Below are 21,275 nucleotides of genomic sequence, written 5' to 3'. Positions count from 1 at the left end.
GAGAAGATTTCCTTACTTTTCTTGATTTGACAAGTCATCTGGCTTGACAGCCATGTGCTCTGCTATGACTGCCAAGTAAACTTTAGTTGAAAAAAAAGTCGGAGGTGATGACGTGATGACAGCAATATTTAGAACAGCTAGGAAATGTAAGCTTTTAAAGTTTAGGTTAATAAATAACTGGCAATTCCTGTGTGTTGCTAGTTGTATGTAATAGGTAATAGTTGTAACATTTTTTAGCCATTTTATTTATATCAGAATGCTTACACTCTTCTATGACCTTATAATCATGGTCATTGCAAATATTGTGATCACCTCAGAAAATCTGTAGCTTCAAGAATTTATGTATGCATATATAATGAGATATCGCCTAATTTGCATATTTCAATATAATTTTTTAGACAAAATGTAATACAAAATGTATTTCTCTTATTATGAACAATAATTTGGTAGAAATTGATGAGGATATATATAAAGGAAAAAAAGTCCCATTCCCCTGTCGTGTGATTATAGTGTCACCTGTTGTAGTCAATTTCAGGACTTTCGTCCACGAGAGAGATTTTGGCACCAATCCCACTTTGTTCAATGGGGTCATATTAGTTTATAACAGTTGGGATCTTCCCCGGTAAATGAAGCGCATTAAAATCTTCCCCAGGACCTAGACTAGTATTGAAATGTTGCAGGAGTGAGTCCTAAAAGTTGCAGATAAGTCAGCAATTAATGAGGAAAAGTTATTTCAGCCTCCAACATTGCTCTAAACAGTCAGAGATAATTAAACTCTTTCATTTGGTGTAGAATCTCCGTCCCAACCCAAAGAATGAATCTGTTGTTTTCTAGCAGAGAACAATGGCCTCAGAGTTAAAGGTTCTGACCGTCATCCCAGATACAATCCATCCCAGAACACATGCAGGTCACAATCTGATGAAGCAAACAGAACCATATCGTCTGCAAATAGCAAAGAGGAAGTTCTGAGTCCCCCAAAATGGACACAGTCCTCCCCCTGGCTGCATCTTGAACTCATGTGAATCACTTCAGGGCTGGTGAAGAGAGACCTTGGCCTGTAGGTCAATGCTCAGTATGAGTTCCTCCCAGAACACAGAAGACACAATTATCACTTCATATTATACAAGGACGGAATTGTTCATAGCAATGACCCTAGAATCTGTATTCCCATTGATAATGGTAGATATGTCCAAATCAAAAAACTTTGCATTTATGAAATGTCAAGACAATACATATGTGCCTTAATTGTTTATTGTAAAAGCAAAGCTAACTATATAATCAGCCTTACAATGTGATTTCAACGTGTTAGAATTGAGTTAATTATTAGATCAAAATAAATCATATTTTATAGTAAGCAGAGGTGATTCCCTCTCATGTTTTCACAGAGCTAATCTAGTAACACTGAGGAGCATATTCTATTATCTTACCCCCAGTGACACCATCACTGATGATTCGTATATTTGATTCTATGCAAACTCAGAGACCTTCCTTGTTACTCAACTATAAAAACTTCCCAACAGACTGACAGGGGAGTTGACGGCACGTCAGATTCAACATTAACCATGTTTCCTGTAGCTGTGCTGCTGCTGTTGGCAGCTGGATCATGTGAGTCTCCCTGGATTTGTCATAGAGTCACCACTTTTTCTTTTGCAGGACAACTTAATGATTTATGACAAAACATTCTTCTTTGAACAGATGTGAAGTGTGAAACTTTGACGCAGCCAGCCTCTGTGACTGTGCAGCCAGGTCAACCTCTGACCATCAGCTGCCAGGTCTCTTATTCTCTCAGCAGCTACCGCACAGCTTGGATCAGACAGCCTGCAGGAAAAGGACTGGAGTGGATTGGGATGAAATATACAGGAGATTCATACTATAAAGATTCATTAAAGAACAAGTTCAATATCGAATTAGACACTTCCAGCAAAACAGTGACTCTAAAGGGAGAGAACGTGCAGCCTGGAGACACTGCTGTGTATTACTGTGCCAGAGAAACACAATGATACAAACCATCAGCCGACCTGAACAAAAACCCCTCAGTGCCTGAACACTAGTTACATGAAGCCACCAGAGGAGGAGCAAAAAGACTACTGGTGATTTCATACCAGTTCACTGTTACTGTAAAGAGGAACCAGTCCGTTTCATGAAGGTTTTATAACTGCAGGAACTCTTTTCATCAGTTCACTCATTCCTCCTGCATAACATGTCAAGAAATCTCCCACCTTGCTCAAGAGCAGCAGAATCTCCACGACTAAAAACCAAGAATGTTGCAGAACTAGATCAAATCTCATAAAAGAGCTTTATCCATCCATTTATCCCCTTTCTGCACAGTGCACACACTTATATTCTATTATATAAGTTAGGGCATCATGATGTGAAACGTTTTTACAATGTTACATGATAAACGGTACATTCTAATGACAAGAAGAGTTTCTTGTTATGTTAATTAAGTTTCTACAATAACATATAAAACATATTTTTATAACAATAACGTGTTGAAGTCTTTATGATACACATGTTTTACTTATCCTGGCATGGCAGCTAAACACTTCAATGCATCATGACACATATGCTAGAAAGTCATGTATAGAAATTGTGCAGGAGTGAGTCCAAAAAGTTGCAGATAAGTCAGCAATTAACGAGGAAAAGTTATTTCAGCCTCCAATATTGCTTTAAACGGTCAGAGATTATTAAACTCTTTAATTTGGTGTAGAATCTCTGTCCTAACCCAAAAAATGAATCCGTTGTTTTCTAGCAGAGAACCATGGCCTCAGAGTTAAAGGTGCTGACCGTCATCCCAGCTGCAATCCATCCAAGCACACACAGGTGTTGGGAAATGTTTTTTGTGGAAACACAGGCCTACTCTTCGGCCTATATGTGTAGTCAAAGCCTGAAAACAAGCATGGTCTTTGTTCCTGAGAAAGCCTCCCGAACTCAATTTCCCAGGATGCAGCAGGTCCCTTTGTTCCGGACATCTTCACATAGAGGTGTGAAAACCCACAAAAGTTAACTCCAATTTGTCACTCTGGCCCCATGACCTATGAGATCACTGGGCCAATATAAGGACAGGTCTGCCCCAATTCTTTGTCTTTTCACCAACCTTCGAAGGAGGAAGGCGGCCAGCCTCTCTTCCTGCATCGGCGAGGGTGAAACCTGATTTCTCCAGCTTGGCTCTTCCCTTCGCATCGAACAAGAGGAGCGCAGAGGTGCAGCTCCCAGCTCATCTCATCAAGGAAACCGCCTCTCAAACCAAGCTTTTCCAAACTCCTAGCAGCGACTCGATGTCCTGCAGGTAAGATTCAACGAGCAACTGAGCCCCACAGCTCGACAGAACCGCAAATGCAGAACCTTAGACCAACCAGAAGGCTTCACAGAACTGCGAACTGAACTACGTCTTCCTTTTCCCTTTTCTTCGGTTCGGTAACATAATCTGGGCTTAATAATTATACTAAGATAAGCAAGATTGTTTATTTGATTCTGTGTGACGTTTATAAGTTTGATATGTGTTGTGAGATTGTAATTACAAGTTATTTGAAAGTTAACGTTAGTAATGCTCCTCACAGGATCTCTCTGACTCTTTCAGTCTCTGAATAGCATTTACACAGACACACGCATAGCTCTACACCTAGTTATCACCTCCCCCACATCAGAAGAATAGGTGGGGGGGCTGCTATCTTTAGGGGGTGAGCGACCATTTTGAAGGCATGCTGAGTAAGGTGTGAACTTTGGCCAACCGCCATTTTGAGAGCAACCTGATTTACATAGGCAAACACACACTCACTTACACATCTTTGTTTAGTTATTAATTTGTGTTTTTATACCTTATTATATTCATAATAAATGTTTTCTTTTCACAAATGTTCTTTCATTAATGTTGCATAAGATAATTTTGCCAACCTCTACACTGTCAAGAACTCCATAACCTTCCCTGCTCATTATATAATCATTAATAGTAAATATTGAGATTTGTAATTGAACTAGATCTAAATGAGACTGATCTCAATCACCTTTATGATATTACACCCAGTGACACCATCACTGATGATTCGTATATTTGATTCTATGCAAACTCAGAGACCTTCCTTGTTACTCAACTATAAAAACTTCCCAACAGACTGACAGGGGAGTTGACGGCACGTCAGATTCACCATTAACCATGTTTCCTGTAGCTGTGCTGCTGCTGTTGGCAGCTGGATCATGTGAGTCTCCCTGGATTTGTCATAGAGTCACCACTTTTTCTTTTGCAGGACAACTTAATGATTCATGACAAAACATTCTTCTTTTAACAGATGTGAAGTGTGAAACTTTGACGCAGCCAGCCTCTGTGACTGTGCAGCCAGGTCAAACTCTGACCATCAGCTGCCAGGTCTCTTATTCTCTTGGCTACTGGACAGCTTGGATCAGACAGCCTGCAGGAAAAGGACTGGAGTGGATTGGAATGAAAGACACATCAAATTCATACTATAAAGATTCACTGAAGAACAAGTTCAGTATCGAATTAGACACTTCCAGCAAAACAGTGACTCTAAAGGGACAGAACGTGCAGCCTGGAGACACTGCTGTGTATTACTGTGCCAGATACACACAATGATACAAACCATCAGCCGACCTGAACAAAAACCCCTCAGTGCCTGAACACTAGTTACATGAAGCCACCAGAGGAGGAGCCCAAAGACTACTGGTGATTTCAGACCAGTTCACTGTTACTGTAAAGAGGAATCAGTCCGTTTCATGAAGGTTTTATAACTGCAGGAACTCTTTTCATCAGTTCACTCATTCCTCCTGAATAACATTTCAAGAAATCACCCACCTTGCTCAAGAGCAGCAGAATCTCCACGTCTTAAAACCAAGAATGTTGCAGAACTTGACATAATCATGTAGGCCTATAGTGGTTTGCTACTATCAGTGGTGGCAGTAGCAATATCTATTACTCTCAGTCAGTTTGAGGCCGGTTCACCATGTCCAAAGACCACAGCAAAAAAGCAGGTTTCCAGACAACCTGGAAAAGTGGCCGTGAATAACATACTCTACGTCGCCACAACTGTTTCAGAACACTATTGTTGGTGGCTAACACCGCTATCTCACAGGACGTTATGACCACTTCATTTTCACAGTAGCGCTCCAAATGCAAAGTGCTGAAGCACCACAGACAGTAGCTAACCAAAAGACAACAACCAAATAATGAAAGGTCAAAGACCGACATGAGCATCAGTGAGCCGTTTCAACAGTGGAGAGACCAGTGGGAGAAGCCTTGTGCACCGTGCTGCGGCATCCACACACAAGTGCATAACGTCCCTAGAGCAGGCAGCAGCCAGTGGGAACACTGGTGGTGCAGCAGAAACTGAACAGTCTGACTGTCTTCCCCTGAAGAAACAGACAGTCAGACACTGTCACGGCTGATTCTGTTTGTTATATCAACAGTTGTTCCCCTGAATCAGTTAGCCCACCTTAAATGATGCTCTGGTAAAAAGAAGCTACAGCAGACTCACTTCATTTCCTGTCTGTCGACTGACCAACAGGCTGAATCATGAAAACTGGAGCTGCATACAGTTACGTATAGAAACAGAGAGTAGGTTCAACTAGCCATACTGCTGACAAAGAGACTGTGCATTGATACCATTTCATTTGATCTATTTGGATTTGATTGAGATTTTTGTTACAGCAGAACTTCATTTTACATATTTGTCTGCTGTTGTGGTTAATGGGGGAAAAAACAAACAGTTTCAAGTTCCCTCTCAGACCTGTAGAGGGAGGTCTATGCAAACTCTTCCCTCCTTATAACACCAGTAACTCTCAGAACACACAGACCGGCTAATTCACAACTTTAATCTCAAGTCAAAGAACTACAGTGTCTGTCAGAGAATGGAAAACACACTTGTCTGGGGTTTATTATTTGTAGTTACTGTTCATGGTTAGAAAATCAATCCTGCTTTTATTATTTTGTAACGTGTCTAACGTGTGGTTTACAGGTTTGCTGGATAATGTTCATCATCTCTTTACTTACAGGAGTTCGGAGTGAGATCAAACTGAACCAGTCTCCATCGCAGGTGAAAACACCTGGAGGGACGGTGAAGATGTCATGTGTCATATCAGGGTACTCCATGACATCCCACAATATGGTCTGGATACGGCAGAGGCCGGGGGAAGCTTTGGTGTGGATCGGGTGGATGAACACAGGTTCAAACTCTGCCAGCTATGGCAGCTCATTTCAGAACCGTTTCATCATGACTGAGGAGGTTTCCAGCAGCACTCAGTTCCTTCAGGTCGAGAGTCTGAAAGCAGAAGATGCTGCTGTTTACTACTGCGCTCGATACCCACAGTGACTGAGGACAGTGGAGCTGCTGAACAAAAACCTCCAGAGACCACAAGTAGCAATGTGATCTCAGGAACATCTGTTTTCCCACATCCATTAAGTCCTTTACACGCTTTAGACACATTTTTACAGCCGTATAATGATATATAGTATATCAAAATTAATCATAGTTCATTTTTTGTTGTTGTCTTCATTATTTGGTTCCAAACAGTCAAAAGTCAGAAATATGGCATTTGTCGCTCTACACTAAATGCCAAGTGATCCTGACCAAATATAAAACTAATCAACGAGTTAATGTTTCTTTCTTTGTTGAACATGAAGAAGGCAGATGAAGATCTTTGCTTCTGAGTTTCATGATGACTTGACTGAAAAGCTCCTAAAGTCTGCTGCAGAGAATCTGTCTGAAGTACAGTTAGTATTATCTAGCAAGTTAAGACTAGACTCGAAATATAACCTATTCAGCTGTAGCACTGATAAAGATTTAAAACATACATTCACACCTCCTCATGTCAAAAAACATCATCACATATTTGTGATACAAAATCATCATCCAAAAGATCCTTTCCCCCATCCATTCATTCATTTTCATCATTTCCAAATGATCTCTTCTGCACTTGAGTGTATCCATGGACATATTATACATCCAGGATTGTTTTCCAGCATGCACAAGCTTAAAGGCAGGGTGATCTCTTCATAGTGAACTATGAACCCTTCAAACTCAACCACCCACTGGTTAAGAATTCATCAGTGACATGTGAATATGTTGAAGTTCCTCTTTTAAAAAAGTGACTGACAGAGGATTTTTAAAGCTAGTGTCACAATGACGGCCTTAGAGTGAACACACACTAGCTGCCACAGAATCTATTAAATAATTTTATTTAGAAAATGTGAGAGTTAATCTAATATGTATATTTTTACTACAACACAGGGTCAGTTTTTTCAGTGTACACTAACAAACAGCATTGCTTTCAGTTAATAATTCCTTCTGGTCCGAGACCCTGTGATTGGATCATCACACTGTCAACAAATGTATGGTTCAATGGTCAAAGGTTTACTGTGAAAGCAAAGCTAACGGTTTAATCAGTCTCACAATATGAATTCAATGTGTTAAAATTGATTAAATAATCAGATCAAAATACATAATATTTTATGGTAAACAGAGGTGATTCTCTGTCATGTTTTCCCAGAGCTGATCTAATAACACTGAGCAGCCTATTCTATTCTATTACCACCAGTTACACCATCACTGATGATTCGTATATATATTTGATGCTATGCAAACTCAGAGACCTTCCTTGTTACTCAACTATAAAAACTTCCCATCAGACTGACAGGGGAGTTGACGGCACGTCAGATTCACCATTAACCATGTTTCCTGTAGCTGTGCTGCTGCTGTTGGCAGCTGGATCATGTGAGTCTCCCTGGATTTGTCATAGAGTCACCACTTTTTCTTTTACAGGACAACTTAATGATTTATGACAAAACATTCTTCTTTTAACAGATGTGAAGTGTGAAACTTTGACGCAGCCAGCGTCTGTGACTGTGCAGCCAGGTCAACCTCTGACCATCAGCTGCCAGGTCTCTTATTCTCTTGGCAGCTACGCTACAGCTTGGATCAGACAGCCTGCAGGAAAAGGACTGGAGTGGATCGGGTGGAAATATACAGGAGATTCAAAATATAAAGATTCATTAAAGAACAAGTTCAGTATCGAATTAGCCACATCCAGCAAAACAGTGACTCTAAAGGGACAGAACGTGCAGCCTGGAGACACTGCTGTGTATTACTGTGCCAGAGACACACAATGATACAAACCATCAGCCGACCTGAACAAAAACCCCTCAGTGCCTGAACACTAGTTACATGAAGCCACCAGAGGAGGAGCCCAAAGACTACTGGTGATTTCAGACCAGTTCACTGTTACTGTAGAGAGGAATCAGAAATGGGTCATAACGTCATTTAACAGTCACTATTTATACTACTTTTAGTACTCTGACATCACAGTATATGACATGTCAGCATGTATAATTTTAGTTTTGATAAATAAAACCCATTAGTTATTACAAGATTATTATTTTTACGAAGCGATATAAATTTAAATAAAGATAACAAAGTTTCCCCGTTTTGAGAAGAACAAATTACAATTGATGACAAATTACCATAATTTACTTTAATTATATATATTCAGATATTTATATAAAACATTTTGTATCTGACATCATAACATAATGAACAAAAAGTTAAAGCGAGTAAAATATGAAATGAGATAAAATCCCTTCAGTTGATCGATACAGTTTCATCAGTGTGAGGAGGAGTCAATGCAAATCATGAGCTCCTCCATCTCTATTAATCTCCCTTCAACCTGATGACAAACCAAACCACCAACCAGACGTTCAACAAACGACCATGATGACTTTAACTAAATGTCTCACATTTCTGCTGCTGTCAGCCATTTCTGGTGAATTCCAAACCTCTGCTCTCTTCCTTTTTGTCGTCCAGGCTCATGTTCGGCTCTGTTCTATAACCAAACTGATTTTCTCCTCAGGTGTTTGCAGTCAGACTCTGACTGAATCTGAACCGGCGGTGAAGCGGCCCGGAGAATCCCACAAACTGACGTGTACATATGCAGGGATATCTGATGACTCTGCTGAAATCAGCTGGATCAGACAAGCTGAAGGAAAAGGCCTGGAGTGGGTTGCACACATTTCTGCTCCATCAGGAGCCAATAAATATTATTCAGCATCTGTCAAGAATCGCTTCACAATTTCCAGAAACAACGACATGGACCAGGTGTATCTGCACATGAGCAGCCTGACGACTGAAGACTCTGCTGTTTATTATTGTGCTCGAGAGCCGCAGTAACACAGGAAGCCACAGAGCTGTACACAAAGCATTGCATCTGTCACTGTGTCACTCATTGAGTGTTTAAATATCCTCCTCTTCAAACACTGAAAAATGTTGAAGCCCCCCCCCCCATGTCCTAAGCAACACTTAAAAGTATTAATATACAAAAAAAATACCTCCAATTAAAGTTTTAAACACATTAAAAAATACTGAATTTATTTTTTTGATAATACTGATTTTTAAACTAAGCTCATGATTGAACAATTTTATTCAACTTTGTGATCTGAAGAAAAGATTGTTGCTGAGTCAACATCACAAAATAAAGACCAATAAAAAAAGGAAAACTAAACTGAGATTTTTTTTTGACTTGATCAGATTGAGAGATATATGTAAACCATGGCTTTCTACATAAATGACAGTTGCCGTTAGATTTTAAATGAAAACTTTTTATAGCTGAGTGGTTATAGGGCTCTCACAACACGACTACAAATTTATATCCTCTACTTTCCTCCAGTTCCTGTCTGTAATCACTGTCTCTTACAGATAAAGAAATACAAAATAAATATTAATAGATAAATGTGTTGAAATTGAGTAAATAAGAGATCAAAAATACATCATATTTCATAAGCAGATGTGATTCCCTGTCATGTTTTCCCAGAGCTCATCTAATAACACTGAGCAGCCTTTTCTATTCTATTACCACCAGTGACACCATCACTGATGATTCGTATATTTGATTCTATGCAAACTCAGAGACCTTCCTTGTTACTCAACTATAAAAACTTCCCAACAGACTGACAGGGGAGTTGACGGCACGTCAGATTCACCATTAACCATGTTTCCTGTAGCTGTGCTGCTGCTGTTGGCAGGTGGATCATGTGAGTCTCCCTGGATTTGTCATAGAGTCACCACTTTTTCTTTTGCAGGACAACTTAATGATTTATGACAAAACATTCTTCTTTTAACAGATGTGAAGTGTGAAACTTTGACGCAGCCAGCCTCTGTGACTGTGCAGCCAGGTCAACCTCTGACCATCAGCTGCCAGGTCTCTTATTCTCTCAGCAGCTACTGGACAGCTTGGATCAGACAGCCTGCAGGAAAAGGACTGGAGTGGATTGGGATGAAATATACAGGAGATTCAAAATATAAAGATTCATTAAAGAACAAGTTCAGTATCGAATTAGACACTTCCAGCAAAACAGTGGCTCTAAAGGGACAGAACATGCAGCCTGGAGACACTGCTGTGTATTACTGTGCCAGATACACACAATGATACAAACCATCAGCCGACCTGAACAAAAACCCCTCAGTGCCTGAACACTAGTTACATGAAGCCACCAGAGGAGGAGCCCAAAGACTACTGGTGATTTCAGACCAGTTCACTGTTGCTGTAAAGAGGAATCAGACATGGGTCATAACGTCATTTAACAGTCACTATTTATACCAATTTTAATACTCTGACATCACAGTGACTGACATTAAGATTAAGAGATTAAGAGATTAAGATACATTTATTTGTCCCAAACACATGCACAGACACACTCATGCAGGTACATAAATTTAAACTCTGCCATTAACCCATCTGGTGAAGGACACACAGAGCAGTGTTTTTAATTTTAGTTCATGATAAATAATAAAAACATACAACAAATTGTGTTTTCTGATCGTCTCAAAATCCATTAGTTGCTCCGATAATAATATTTTACAAAACTGATATACAAGTAAGTTAAGATAATAAAGTTTAAGTGATTTTTTAGAAGAAAAAATTACAATTATTGACAAATTACCATAATTTACTTTCATTTGGCACTTATAGAAACAAAATTACATCTATATACACTACTGTTCAAACATTTGGCGTCACCCAGACAATTTCTTGTATTCCATGAAAACTCAGACTTTTATTTATCAAATGAGTTGCAAAATGAATAGTAAATATAGACAAGACATTGACAAGGTTAGAAATATGGATTTTTATTTGAAATATGAATTTTGTTCTTCAAACTTTGCTTTCGTCAAAGGATGCTCCATTTGTAGCAATTACAGCATTGCAGACCTTTGGCATTCTAGCTGTTAATTTGTTGAGGTAATCTGTAGAAATGTCAGCCCACGCTTCAAAGCACCCCCGGACCATCACATTACCTCCACCATGCTTGACAGGTGGGGTCAGGACTCTTCCAGAATCTTTTCAACTGTTTTGCGTCTCACAAATGTTCTTCTGTGTGATCCAAACACCTCAAACTTTGATTCGTCTGTCAATTACACTTTTTTCCAATCTTCCTCTGTCCAATGTCTGTGTTCTTTTGCCCATATCAATCTTTTCTTTTTATTGGCCAGTCTCAGATATGGCTTTTTCTTTGCCACTCTGCCTAGAAGGCCCGCATCCCTGAGTCGCCTCTTCGCTGTAGATGTTGACACTGGCGTTTTGCGGGTACCATTAAAGCTGCCAGTTGAGGACTTGTGAGGCGTCTATTTCTCAAACTAGCGACTCTAATATACTTGTCTTCTTGCTGAGTTGTGCACCAGGGATTTCCCACTTCTCTTTCTACTCTGGTTAGAGCCCGTTTGTGCTGTTCTCTGAAGGGAGAGTAGTTCACACCGTTGTAGAAAATGATTAGTTTTTTCGCAATTTCTCGCATGGAATAGCCTTCATTTCTAAGAACAAGAATAGACTGGTGAGTTTCACATGAGAGTTCTCTTTTTCTGGCCATTTTGAGAGAATAATGGAACCCACAAATATGATGCTCCAGATTCTCAACTAGCTCAAAGGAAGCCCAGTTTTATAGCTTCTCTCACTAGCTAAACAGTTTTCATTTGAGCTAACATAACTGCACAAGGGTTTTCAAGGGTTTTCTAATCATCCATTAGTCTTCTAAGGCGATTAGCAAACACAATGTTCCATTAGATCACTGGAATGATAATTGCTGGAAATGGGCCTCTATACACCTATTAGATATTTCATTAAAAACCAGAAGTTTCCACCTAGAAAAGTCATTTACCACATATAGAGCGTATTTCTGATTAATTTTATTTATTTTCACACTCCTTTCCTTTGAAAAATATGGAAATTTCTAAGTGACCCCAAACTTTTGAACGGTAGTGTATATATATATATATATATATATATATATATATATATATAGAGAGAGAGAGAGAGAGAGAGAGAGAGAGATGTAATTACGTGTTTTATATTAATATATCAAACTGAAAACTTTAAATATATTTGTATAAATTATTTTGTAACTAACATCATAATATAATGAACAAAAAGTTAAAATAAGTGGAATAAGAAATGAGATAAAATCCCTTCAGTTGATCGATACAGTTTCATCATTGTGAGGAGGAGTCAATGCAAATCATGAGCTCCTCCATCTGTATTAATCTCCCTTCAACCTGATTTCAAACCAAACCACCAACCAGACGTTCAACAAACGACCATGATGACTTTAACTAAATGTCTCACATTTCTGCTGCTGTCAGCCATTTCTGGTGAATTCCAAACCTCTGCTCTCTTCCTTTTTGTCGTCCAGGCTCATGTTCGGCTCTGTCCTATAACCAAACTGATTTTCTCCTCAGGTGTTTGCAGTCAGACTCTGACTGAATCTGAACCGGCGGTGAAGCGGCCCGGAGAATCCCACAAACTGACGTGTACATATGCAGGGATATCTGATGACTCTGCTGATATAAGCTGGATCAGACAAGCTGAAGGAAAAGGCCTGGAGTGGGTTGCCTTCATTTCTGCTCCGTCAGGAGCCGATAAATATTATTCAGCATCTGTCAAGAATCGCTTCACAATTTCCAGAAACAACGACATGGACCAGGTGTATCTGCACATGAGCAGCCTGACGACTGAAGACTCTGCTGTTTATTATTGTGCTCGAGAGCCACAGTAACACAGGAAGCCACAGAGCTGTACAAAAAGCATTGCATCTGTCCCTGTGTCACTCATTGAGTGTTTAAATATTCTCCTCTTCAAGCACTGAAAAATGTTGAAGCCCCCCCCCCCCCCCCCATGTCCTAAACTACACTTAAAAGTATTAATATATAAAAAATACCTCCAATTAAAGTTTTAAACAGATTAATAAACACTGAATTTATTTTGTATTTTTGATAATACTGATTTTTAAACGAAGCTCATGATTGAACAGTTTTATTCAATATTGGGATCTGAAGAAAAGATGGTTGCTGAGTCAATATCACAAAATAAAGACAAATAAAATAAGGAAACTAAACTCAGATTTTTCTTTGACTTGATTAGGTTGAGAGATATTTATAAACCATGGCTTTCTACATAAATGACAGTTGCCGTTAGATTTTAAATGATAAATATATGGCTGAGTGGTTACAGGGCTCTCACAGCATGACAACAAATGTATGTCCACTACTTTCATCCAGATCCTGTCTGTAGTCACTGTCTCTTACCAATGAAATAATAAAATAAAATTGAATAAATAAATGTGTTAAAATTGAGGCAATAATGAGATTAAAAACATCTTATTTTATAGTAAGCAGAGGTGAATCCCCGTCATGTTTTCACAGAGTTGATCTAATAACACTGAGCAGCCTATTCTATTCTATTACCCCCATTGACACCATCACTGATGATTCGTATATTTGATTCTATGCAAACTCAGAGACCTTCCTTGTTACTCAACTATAAAAACTTCCCAACAGACTGACAGAGGAGTTGACCTCACGTCAGATTCACCATTAACCATGTTTCCTGTAGCTGCGCTGCTGCTGTTGGCAGCTGGATCATGTGAGTCTCCCTGGATTTGTCATAGAGTCACCACTTTTTATATTGCAGGACGACTTAATGATTTATGACAAAACATTCTTCTTTTAACAGATGTGAAGTGTGAAACCTTGACGCAGCCAGCCTCTGTGACTGTGCAGCCAGGTCAACCTCTGACCATCAGCTGCCAGGTCTCTTATTCTCTCAGCAGCGGCAGGTGGACAGCTTGGATCAGACAGCCTGCAGGAAAAGGACTGGAGTGGATTGGAAGCAGGGCTGGATCGACCATATACTATAAAGATTCACTAAAGAACAAGTTCAGTATCGAATTAGACACTTCCAGCAACACAGTGACTCTAAAGGGACAGAACGTGCAGTCTGGAGACACTGCTGTGTATTACTGTGCCAGACACACACAATGATACAAACCATGAGCCGACCTGAACAAAAACCCCTCAGTGCCTGAACACTAGTTACATGAAGCCACCAGAGGAGGAGCCCAAAGACTACTGGTGATTTCAGACCAGTTCACTGTTACTGTAAAGAAGAATCAGCCCGTTTCATGAAGGTTTTATAACTGCAGGAACTCTTTCCATCAGTTCACTCATTCCTCCTGCATAACATGTCAAGAAATCACCCACCTTGCTGAAGAGCAGCAGAATCTCCAAGACTTAAAACAAAGAATGTTGCAGAAATTGACCAAATCATCTAAATTAGCTTTATCCATCCATTTATCCCCGTTCTGCGCAAACTTATATTCTATTCTTTAAGACATGGCATAAAGATGTGAAACGTTTTTACAATTTTAGACGATAAACAGAACATTCTAATGACAAGAATAGTTCCATGTCATCTGATGAAAATTGCTCCAATAACATGAAAAACATATTTTTATAACATTAACCTGTTCAAGTCTTTATGATACATGTGTTTTTCTTTTTCTGGCATGGCAGCTAAACACTTCACTGCATTCAGACACATGCTAGAGAGGCATGTATTGAAATGTTGCAGGAGTGAGTCCTAAAAGTTGCAAATAAGTCAGCAGTTGATGAGGAAAAGTTATTTAAGCCTCCAACATTGTTCTAAACGATCAGTCTCCTGCTGAATTCTACATTACTCTTTAAAAAGACCCAGAGAAAACAAAACTTCTTCATTTGGTGTAGAATCTCCGTCCCAACCAAAATAATGAATCCATTGTTTTCTAGCAGAGAACCATGGCCTCAGAGTTAAAGGTGCTGACCGTCATCCCAGCTGCAATCCATCCCAGAACACATGCAGGTCACAATCTGATGAAGTGAACAGAACCATATCATCTTTAAATAGCAAAGAGAAAGTTCTGAGTCCCCCAAACTGGACACAGTCCTCCCCCTGGCTGCATCTTGAACTCTTGTAAATCAATAACAGGCTTGGTGAAGAGAGACCTTGGCCTGTAGGTCAATGCTCAGTTTGAGTTCCTCCCAGAACACAGAAGACACAATTATCACTTCATAATAAACAAGGACGGAATTGTTCGTAGCAATGGCCCTGGAATCTGTATTCCCATTGATAATGGTAAATTTGTCCAAATCAGATAATCATTAAGTTTCACGAGGTACAAATGTGATATTTCAAAAGATTACATTTATGCCTTAATTGTTTACAATAAAAGCAAAGCTAACGGATTAATCAGCCTTACAATGTGATTTCAATATGTTAAACTTGAGTAAATAATTAAATCAAAACATCATAATTTATAGTAAGCAGAGGTGATTCCCTGTCATGTTTTCCAAAAGCTAATGTAATAAAGCTGAGCAGCCTATTCTATTCTATTACCCCCAGTGACACCATCACTGATGATTCGTTTATTTGATTCTATGCAAACTCAGAGACCTTCCTTGTTACTCAACTATAAAAACTTCCCATCAGACTGACAGGGGAGTTGACGGCACGTCAGATTCACCATTAACCATGTTTCCTGTAGCTGTGCTGATGCTGTTGGCAGCTGGATCATGTGAGTCTCCCTGGATTTGTCAAAGAGTCACCACTTTTTCTTTTGCAGGACAACTTAATGATTTATGACAAAACATTCTTCTTTTAACAGATGTGAAGTGTGAAACTTTGACGCAGCCAGCCTCTGTGACTGTGCAGCCAGGTCAACCTCTGACCATCAGCTGCCAGGTCTCTTATTCTGTTAGCACCTATGGTACACATTGGATCAGACAGCCTGCAGGAAAAGGACTGGAGTGGATTGGGTATAAATCTACAGGAAGCACTAACGTTAAAGATTCATTCAAGAACAAGTTCAGTATCGAATTAGACACTTCCAGGAAAACACTGACTCTAAAGGGACAGAACGTGCAGCCTGGAGACACTGCTGTGTATTACTGTGCCAGAGACACACAATGATACAAACCATCAGCCGACCTGAACAAAAACCCCTCAGTGCCTGAACACTAGTTACATGAAGCCACCAGAGGAGGAGCCCAAAGACTACTGGTGATTTCAGATCAGTTCACTGTTACTGTAAAGAGGAATCAGTCCGTTTCATGAAGGTTTTATAACTGCAGGAACTCTTTTCATCAGTTCACTCATTCCTCCTGAATAACATTTCAAGAAATCACCCACTTTGCTCAAAAGCAGCAGAATCTCCACGTCTTAAAACAAAGAATGTTGCAGAACTTGATCAAATCATGTAAATTAGCTTTATCCATCCATTTATCCCTTTTCTGCACACAATTATATTCTATTCTTTAATTTATGGCATCATGATGTCAAACGTTTTTACTGTTAGATGATAAACAGTACATTATTATGACATGAAGAGTTCCTTGTTGTGTGATGAAAGTTGCTACAATAACATGAAAAACATATTTTATAGCAATTACGTGTTCAAGTCTTTATGAGACACGTGTTTTTCTTTTGCTGGCGTGGCAGCCAAACACTTCAATGCATTCTGACCCATGCTAGAGAGCCATGTGTGGAAATGTTGCAGGAGTGAGTCCTAAAAGTTGCAAATAAGTCAGCAGTTATGAGGAAGAGTTATTTCAGCCTTCAACATTGCTCTAAATGGTCAGTCTTCTGCTGAATTCTACCTTACTTATTAATAAGACCCAGAGATAATTAAACTCCTTCATTTGTTGTAGAATCTCCGTCCCAACCAAAATAATTAATCCGTTGATTTCTAGCAGAGAACCATGGCCTCAGAGTTAAAGGTGCTGACCGTCATCCCAGCTGCAATCCATCCCAGAACACAAGCAGGTCACAATCTGATGAAGCGAACAGAACCACATCATCTGCAAATAGCAAAGAGGAAGTTCTGAGTCCCCCAAACTGAACACAATCCTCCCCCTGGCTACATCTTGAACTCCTGTGAATCACAAACAGGGCTGGTGAAGAGGGACCTTGGCCTGTAGGTCAATGCTCAGTTTGAGTTCCTCCCCAGAACACAGAAGACACAATTATCACTTCATATTATACAAGGACGGGATTGCTCATAGCAATTGCCAAAGAATCTGTATTCCCATTGATAATGGTTTATTTTTCCAAATCAAAAATTATTGCATTTCTGAAATGTTAAATCAAAATATATGTGCCTTAATTTTTTACTGTAAAAGCAAAGCTATCTGTTTAATCAGCCTTACAATGAGATTTAAAAGTGTTAAAATTGAGTAAAAATGAGACCAAATTACATCATATTTGAAAGTAAGCAGAGGTGATTCCCTTTAATGTTTTCCCAGAGCTGATCTAATAACACTGTGCAGCCTTTTCTATTCCATTACCCCCAGTGACACCATCACTGATGATTCGTATATTTGATTCTATGCAAACTCAGAGACCTTCCTTGTTCCTCAACTATAAAAACTTCCCAACAGACTGACAGGGGAGTTGACGGCACGTCAGATTCACCATTAACCATGTTTCCTGTAGCTGTGCTGCTGCTGTTGGCAGCTGGATCATGTGAGTCTCCCTGGATTTGTCATAGAGTCTCCACTTTTTCTTTTGCAGGACAACTTTATGATTTATGACAAAACATTCTTCTTTTAACAGATGTGAAGTGTGACACTTTGACGCAGCCAGCCTCTGTGACTGTGCAGCCAGGTCAACCTCTGACCATCAGCTGCCAGGTCTCTTATTCTCTCAGCAGCTACTACACAGCTTGGATCAGACAGCCTGCAGGAAAAGGACTGGAGTGGATTGGGAGCAGGCGTGATGGAGGGAGCACATACTATAAAGATTCATTAAAGAAAAGAACAAGTTCAGTATCGAATTAGCAGCTTCCAGCAACACAGCGACTCTAAAGGGACAGAACATGCAGCCTGGAGACACTGCTGTGTATTACTGTGCCAGAGATACACAATGATACAAACCATCAGCTGACCTGAACAAAAACCCCTCAGTGCCTGAACACTAGTTACATGAAGCCACCAGAGGAGGAGCCCAAAGACTCCTGCTGATTTCAGACCAGTTCACTGTTACTGTAAAGAGGAATCAGTCAGTTTCATGAAGGTTTTATAACTGCAGGAACTGTTTTCATCAGTTCACTCATTCCTCCTGCATAACATGTCAAGAAATCTCCCACCTTGCTCAAGAGCAGCAGAATCTCCACGACTAAAAACCAAGAATGTTGCAGAACTAGATCAAATCTCATAAAAGAGCTGTATCCATCCATTTATCCCCTTTCTGCACACACTTATATTCTATCATATAAGTTATGGCACCATTATGTGAAACGTTTTTACAATGTTAGACTTTAAACTAGAGAGTCTCCTTCTGAATTCAACCTTCCTAATTAAAAAGACCGAGAGATAATTAAACTCCTTCATTTGGTGTAGAATCTCCGTTCCAACCCAAAGAATGATTTCGTGGTTTTCTAACAGAGAACCATGGCCTCAGAGTTAAAGGTGCTGACCTTCATCCCCGCTGCAATCCATCCCAGAACACATGCAGGTCACAATCTGATGAAGTGAACAGAGCCACATCATCTGCAAATAGCAAAGAGGAAGTTCTGAGAACCCCAAACTGGACACAGTCCTCCTCCTGGCTGAATCTTGAACTCATGTGAATCACTTCAGGGCTGGTGAAGAGGGACCTTGGCCTGTAGGTCAATGCTAAGTTTGAGTTCCTCCCAGAACACAGAAGACACAATTATCACTTCATATTATACAAGGACGGGATTGCTCGTAGAAATGGCCCTAGAATCTGGATTCCCATTGATAGTGGTATATTTGTCTAAATCTAAAATTATTGCATTTCTGAAATGTTAAAACAAAACATATGTGCCTTAAATGTTTACTGTAAAAGCAAAGCTACCGGTTTAATCAACCTTACATTGTGATCTCAACGTATAAATAATAAGTAAATAAAGTAAATAATAATGAGTAAATAATGAGATCAAAATACATCATATTTTATAGTAAGCAAAGGTGATTCCCTGTCATGTTTTCCCAGAGCAGATCTAATAACACTGAGCAGCCTATTCTATTCTATTACCCCCATTGACACCATCACTGATGATTCGTATATTTGATTCTATGCAAACTCAGAGACCTTCCTTGTTACTCAACTATAAAAACTTCCCAACAGACTGACAGGGGAGTTGACGGCCCGTCAGATTCACCATTAATCATGTTTCCTGTAGCTGTGCTGCTGCTGTTGGCAGCTGGATCATGTGAGTCTCCCTGGATTTGTCATAGAGTCACCACTTTTTCTTTTGCAGGACAAGTTAATGATTTATGACAAAACATTCTTCTTTTAACAGATGTGAAGTGTGAAACTTTGACGCAGCCAGCCTCTGTGACTGTGCAGCCAGGTCAACCTCTGACCATCAGCTGCCAGGTCTCTTATTCTGTCAGCAGCTACTACACAGCTTGGATCAGACAGCCTGCAGGAAAAGGACTGGAGTGGATTGGATATGGAAGTGTTGGATCGACCACATACTGTAAAGATTCACTAAAGAACAAGTTCAGTATCGAATTAGCCTCTTCCAGAAAAACAGTGACTCTTAAGGGACAGAACGTGCAGCCTGGAGACACTGCTGTGTATTACTGTGCCAGACACACAATAATTACAAACCATCAGCCGACCTGAACAAAAACCCCTCAGTGCCTGAACACTAGTTACATGAAGCCACCAGAGGAGGAGCCCAAAGACTACTGGTGATTTCAGACCAGTTCACTGTTACTGTAAAGAGGAATCAGTCAGTTTCATGAAGGTTTTATAACTGCAGGAACTGTTTTCATCAGTTCACTCATTCCTCCTGCATAACATAACAATAAATCACCTTCTTCTCATTCAATGTTTTTTCTTCATTTTTCGTTCTTTCTCAATGCAGATTAATATTGAAGACATCAAAACTATGAAGAAACTATGTAGTAAACAAAAAAGTGTTAACAAATCCAGAATATGTATTATATTTTAGATTCCTCAAAGTAGCGACCTTTGCTTTGATGACAGCTTTGCACACTCTTGGCCTTCTTTCAACCAGCTTCATGCGGTAGTCACCTGGAATGGTTTTCAAGTAACAGGTTTGCCTTGTCAAGAAATAATTTGTGTAATTTCTTGCCTTAATAATGTGTTTGAGACCATCAGTTGTGTTTTGCAGAGGCAGAGTTGATGCACAGTTCCATACAGTGAATAGGCCTATTCAACTACAGTTCTAATCCATATTATGGCAAGAACCATTCAACTAAGTAAGAAAAATGACACTCCATCAGCACATCAATACAGGAAGGTCAGTATAACCGGAAAATTCCAAGAACTTTGTATGTATCCTCAAGTTCGGTTGCGAAAACCATCAAACGCTATGATGAAACTGGCTCTCATGAGGATCGCCCCAGGACAGGAAGACCAAGAGCTACCCCTGCTATCGAGGAAACGTTCATTAGAGTTACCAGCCTCAGAAACTGCAAATTAACAGCACCTCAGATCAGAGGCAACATGAATGCTTCGCAGAGTTCAAGTAGCAGACACATCTCAACATCAGCTTCCCAGGGGAGTCTGCGTGAATCAGGCCTTCATGGTCAAATTGTTGCCAAGAAGCCACTACTGAGGAAGAACAACAAGAAGAACAGACTTGCTTGGGCCAAGAAACACAAGGAATGGACATTAAACTAGTGGAAATCTTTACTTTAGTCTGACGAGTCCAAATTTGAGATTTTTGGTTCCAACCGCCAATCACACAAAAGGTGAGTGGAGGGTCTTCACACGTGTGGTTCCCACCGTGAAGCATGGAGGAGGAGGTGTGATGGTGTGGGGGTGCTTTGCTGGTGATAATGTTGGTGATTAACTCCAAATTCAAGGCATAATTAACCAGTATGGCTACCACAGCAGTCTGCAGCGACATGCCATCCCATCCGGTTTGCGCATAATGGGACCAGGATTTGTATTTCACCATGAAAATGACCCCAAAC

At 39.9% G+C, this 21,275-nt stretch overlaps 5 gene segments (V, D, J or C); all 5 read left to right on the top strand.

Annotated features, from left to right (window-relative positions):
* Positions 1-5,752: 5,752 nt before the first annotated feature.
* On the top strand, positions 5,753-6,335 carry LOC128459168 (immunoglobulin heavy variable 1-3-like). The segment is given in 2 exon segments: positions 5,753-5,908; positions 6,004-6,335. Coding segments are annotated over 2 exon segments (366 nt in total).
* A 2,298-nt stretch (positions 6,336-8,633) lies between these two features.
* On the top strand, positions 8,634-9,196 carry LOC128459165 (Ig heavy chain V region 914-like). The segment is given in 2 exon segments: positions 8,634-8,766; positions 8,854-9,196. Coding segments are annotated over 2 exon segments (369 nt in total).
* Positions 9,197-12,499: 3,303 nt separating this feature from the next.
* Positions 12,500-13,065, top strand: LOC128459164 (Ig heavy chain V region 914-like). The segment is given in 2 exon segments: positions 12,500-12,641; positions 12,729-13,065. Coding segments are annotated over 2 exon segments (369 nt in total).
* A 784-nt stretch (positions 13,066-13,849) lies between these two features.
* Positions 13,850-14,309, top strand: LOC128459174 (immunoglobulin heavy variable 4-38-2-like). The segment is given in 2 exon segments: positions 13,850-13,911; positions 14,002-14,309. Coding segments are annotated over 2 exon segments (351 nt in total).
* A 1,512-nt stretch (positions 14,310-15,821) lies between these two features.
* Positions 15,822-16,260, top strand: LOC128459177 (Ig heavy chain V region XIG14-like; the record flags this gene model as incomplete). The annotated part of the segment is given in 2 exon segments: positions 15,822-15,877; positions 15,968-16,260. Coding segments are annotated over 2 exon segments (336 nt in total), but the record flags the coding sequence as incomplete, so codon positions are not given.
* Between the last annotated feature and the right edge of the window lie 5,015 nt (positions 16,261-21,275).

Source organism: Pleuronectes platessa, chromosome 16 (genome assembly GCF_947347685.1).
Source record: "Pleuronectes platessa chromosome 16, fPlePla1.1, whole genome shotgun sequence".
Classification (NCBI taxonomy): Eukaryota; Metazoa; Chordata; class Actinopteri; order Pleuronectiformes; family Pleuronectidae; genus Pleuronectes; species Pleuronectes platessa.
This window is presented reverse-complemented; position numbering and strand designations above follow the sequence as displayed.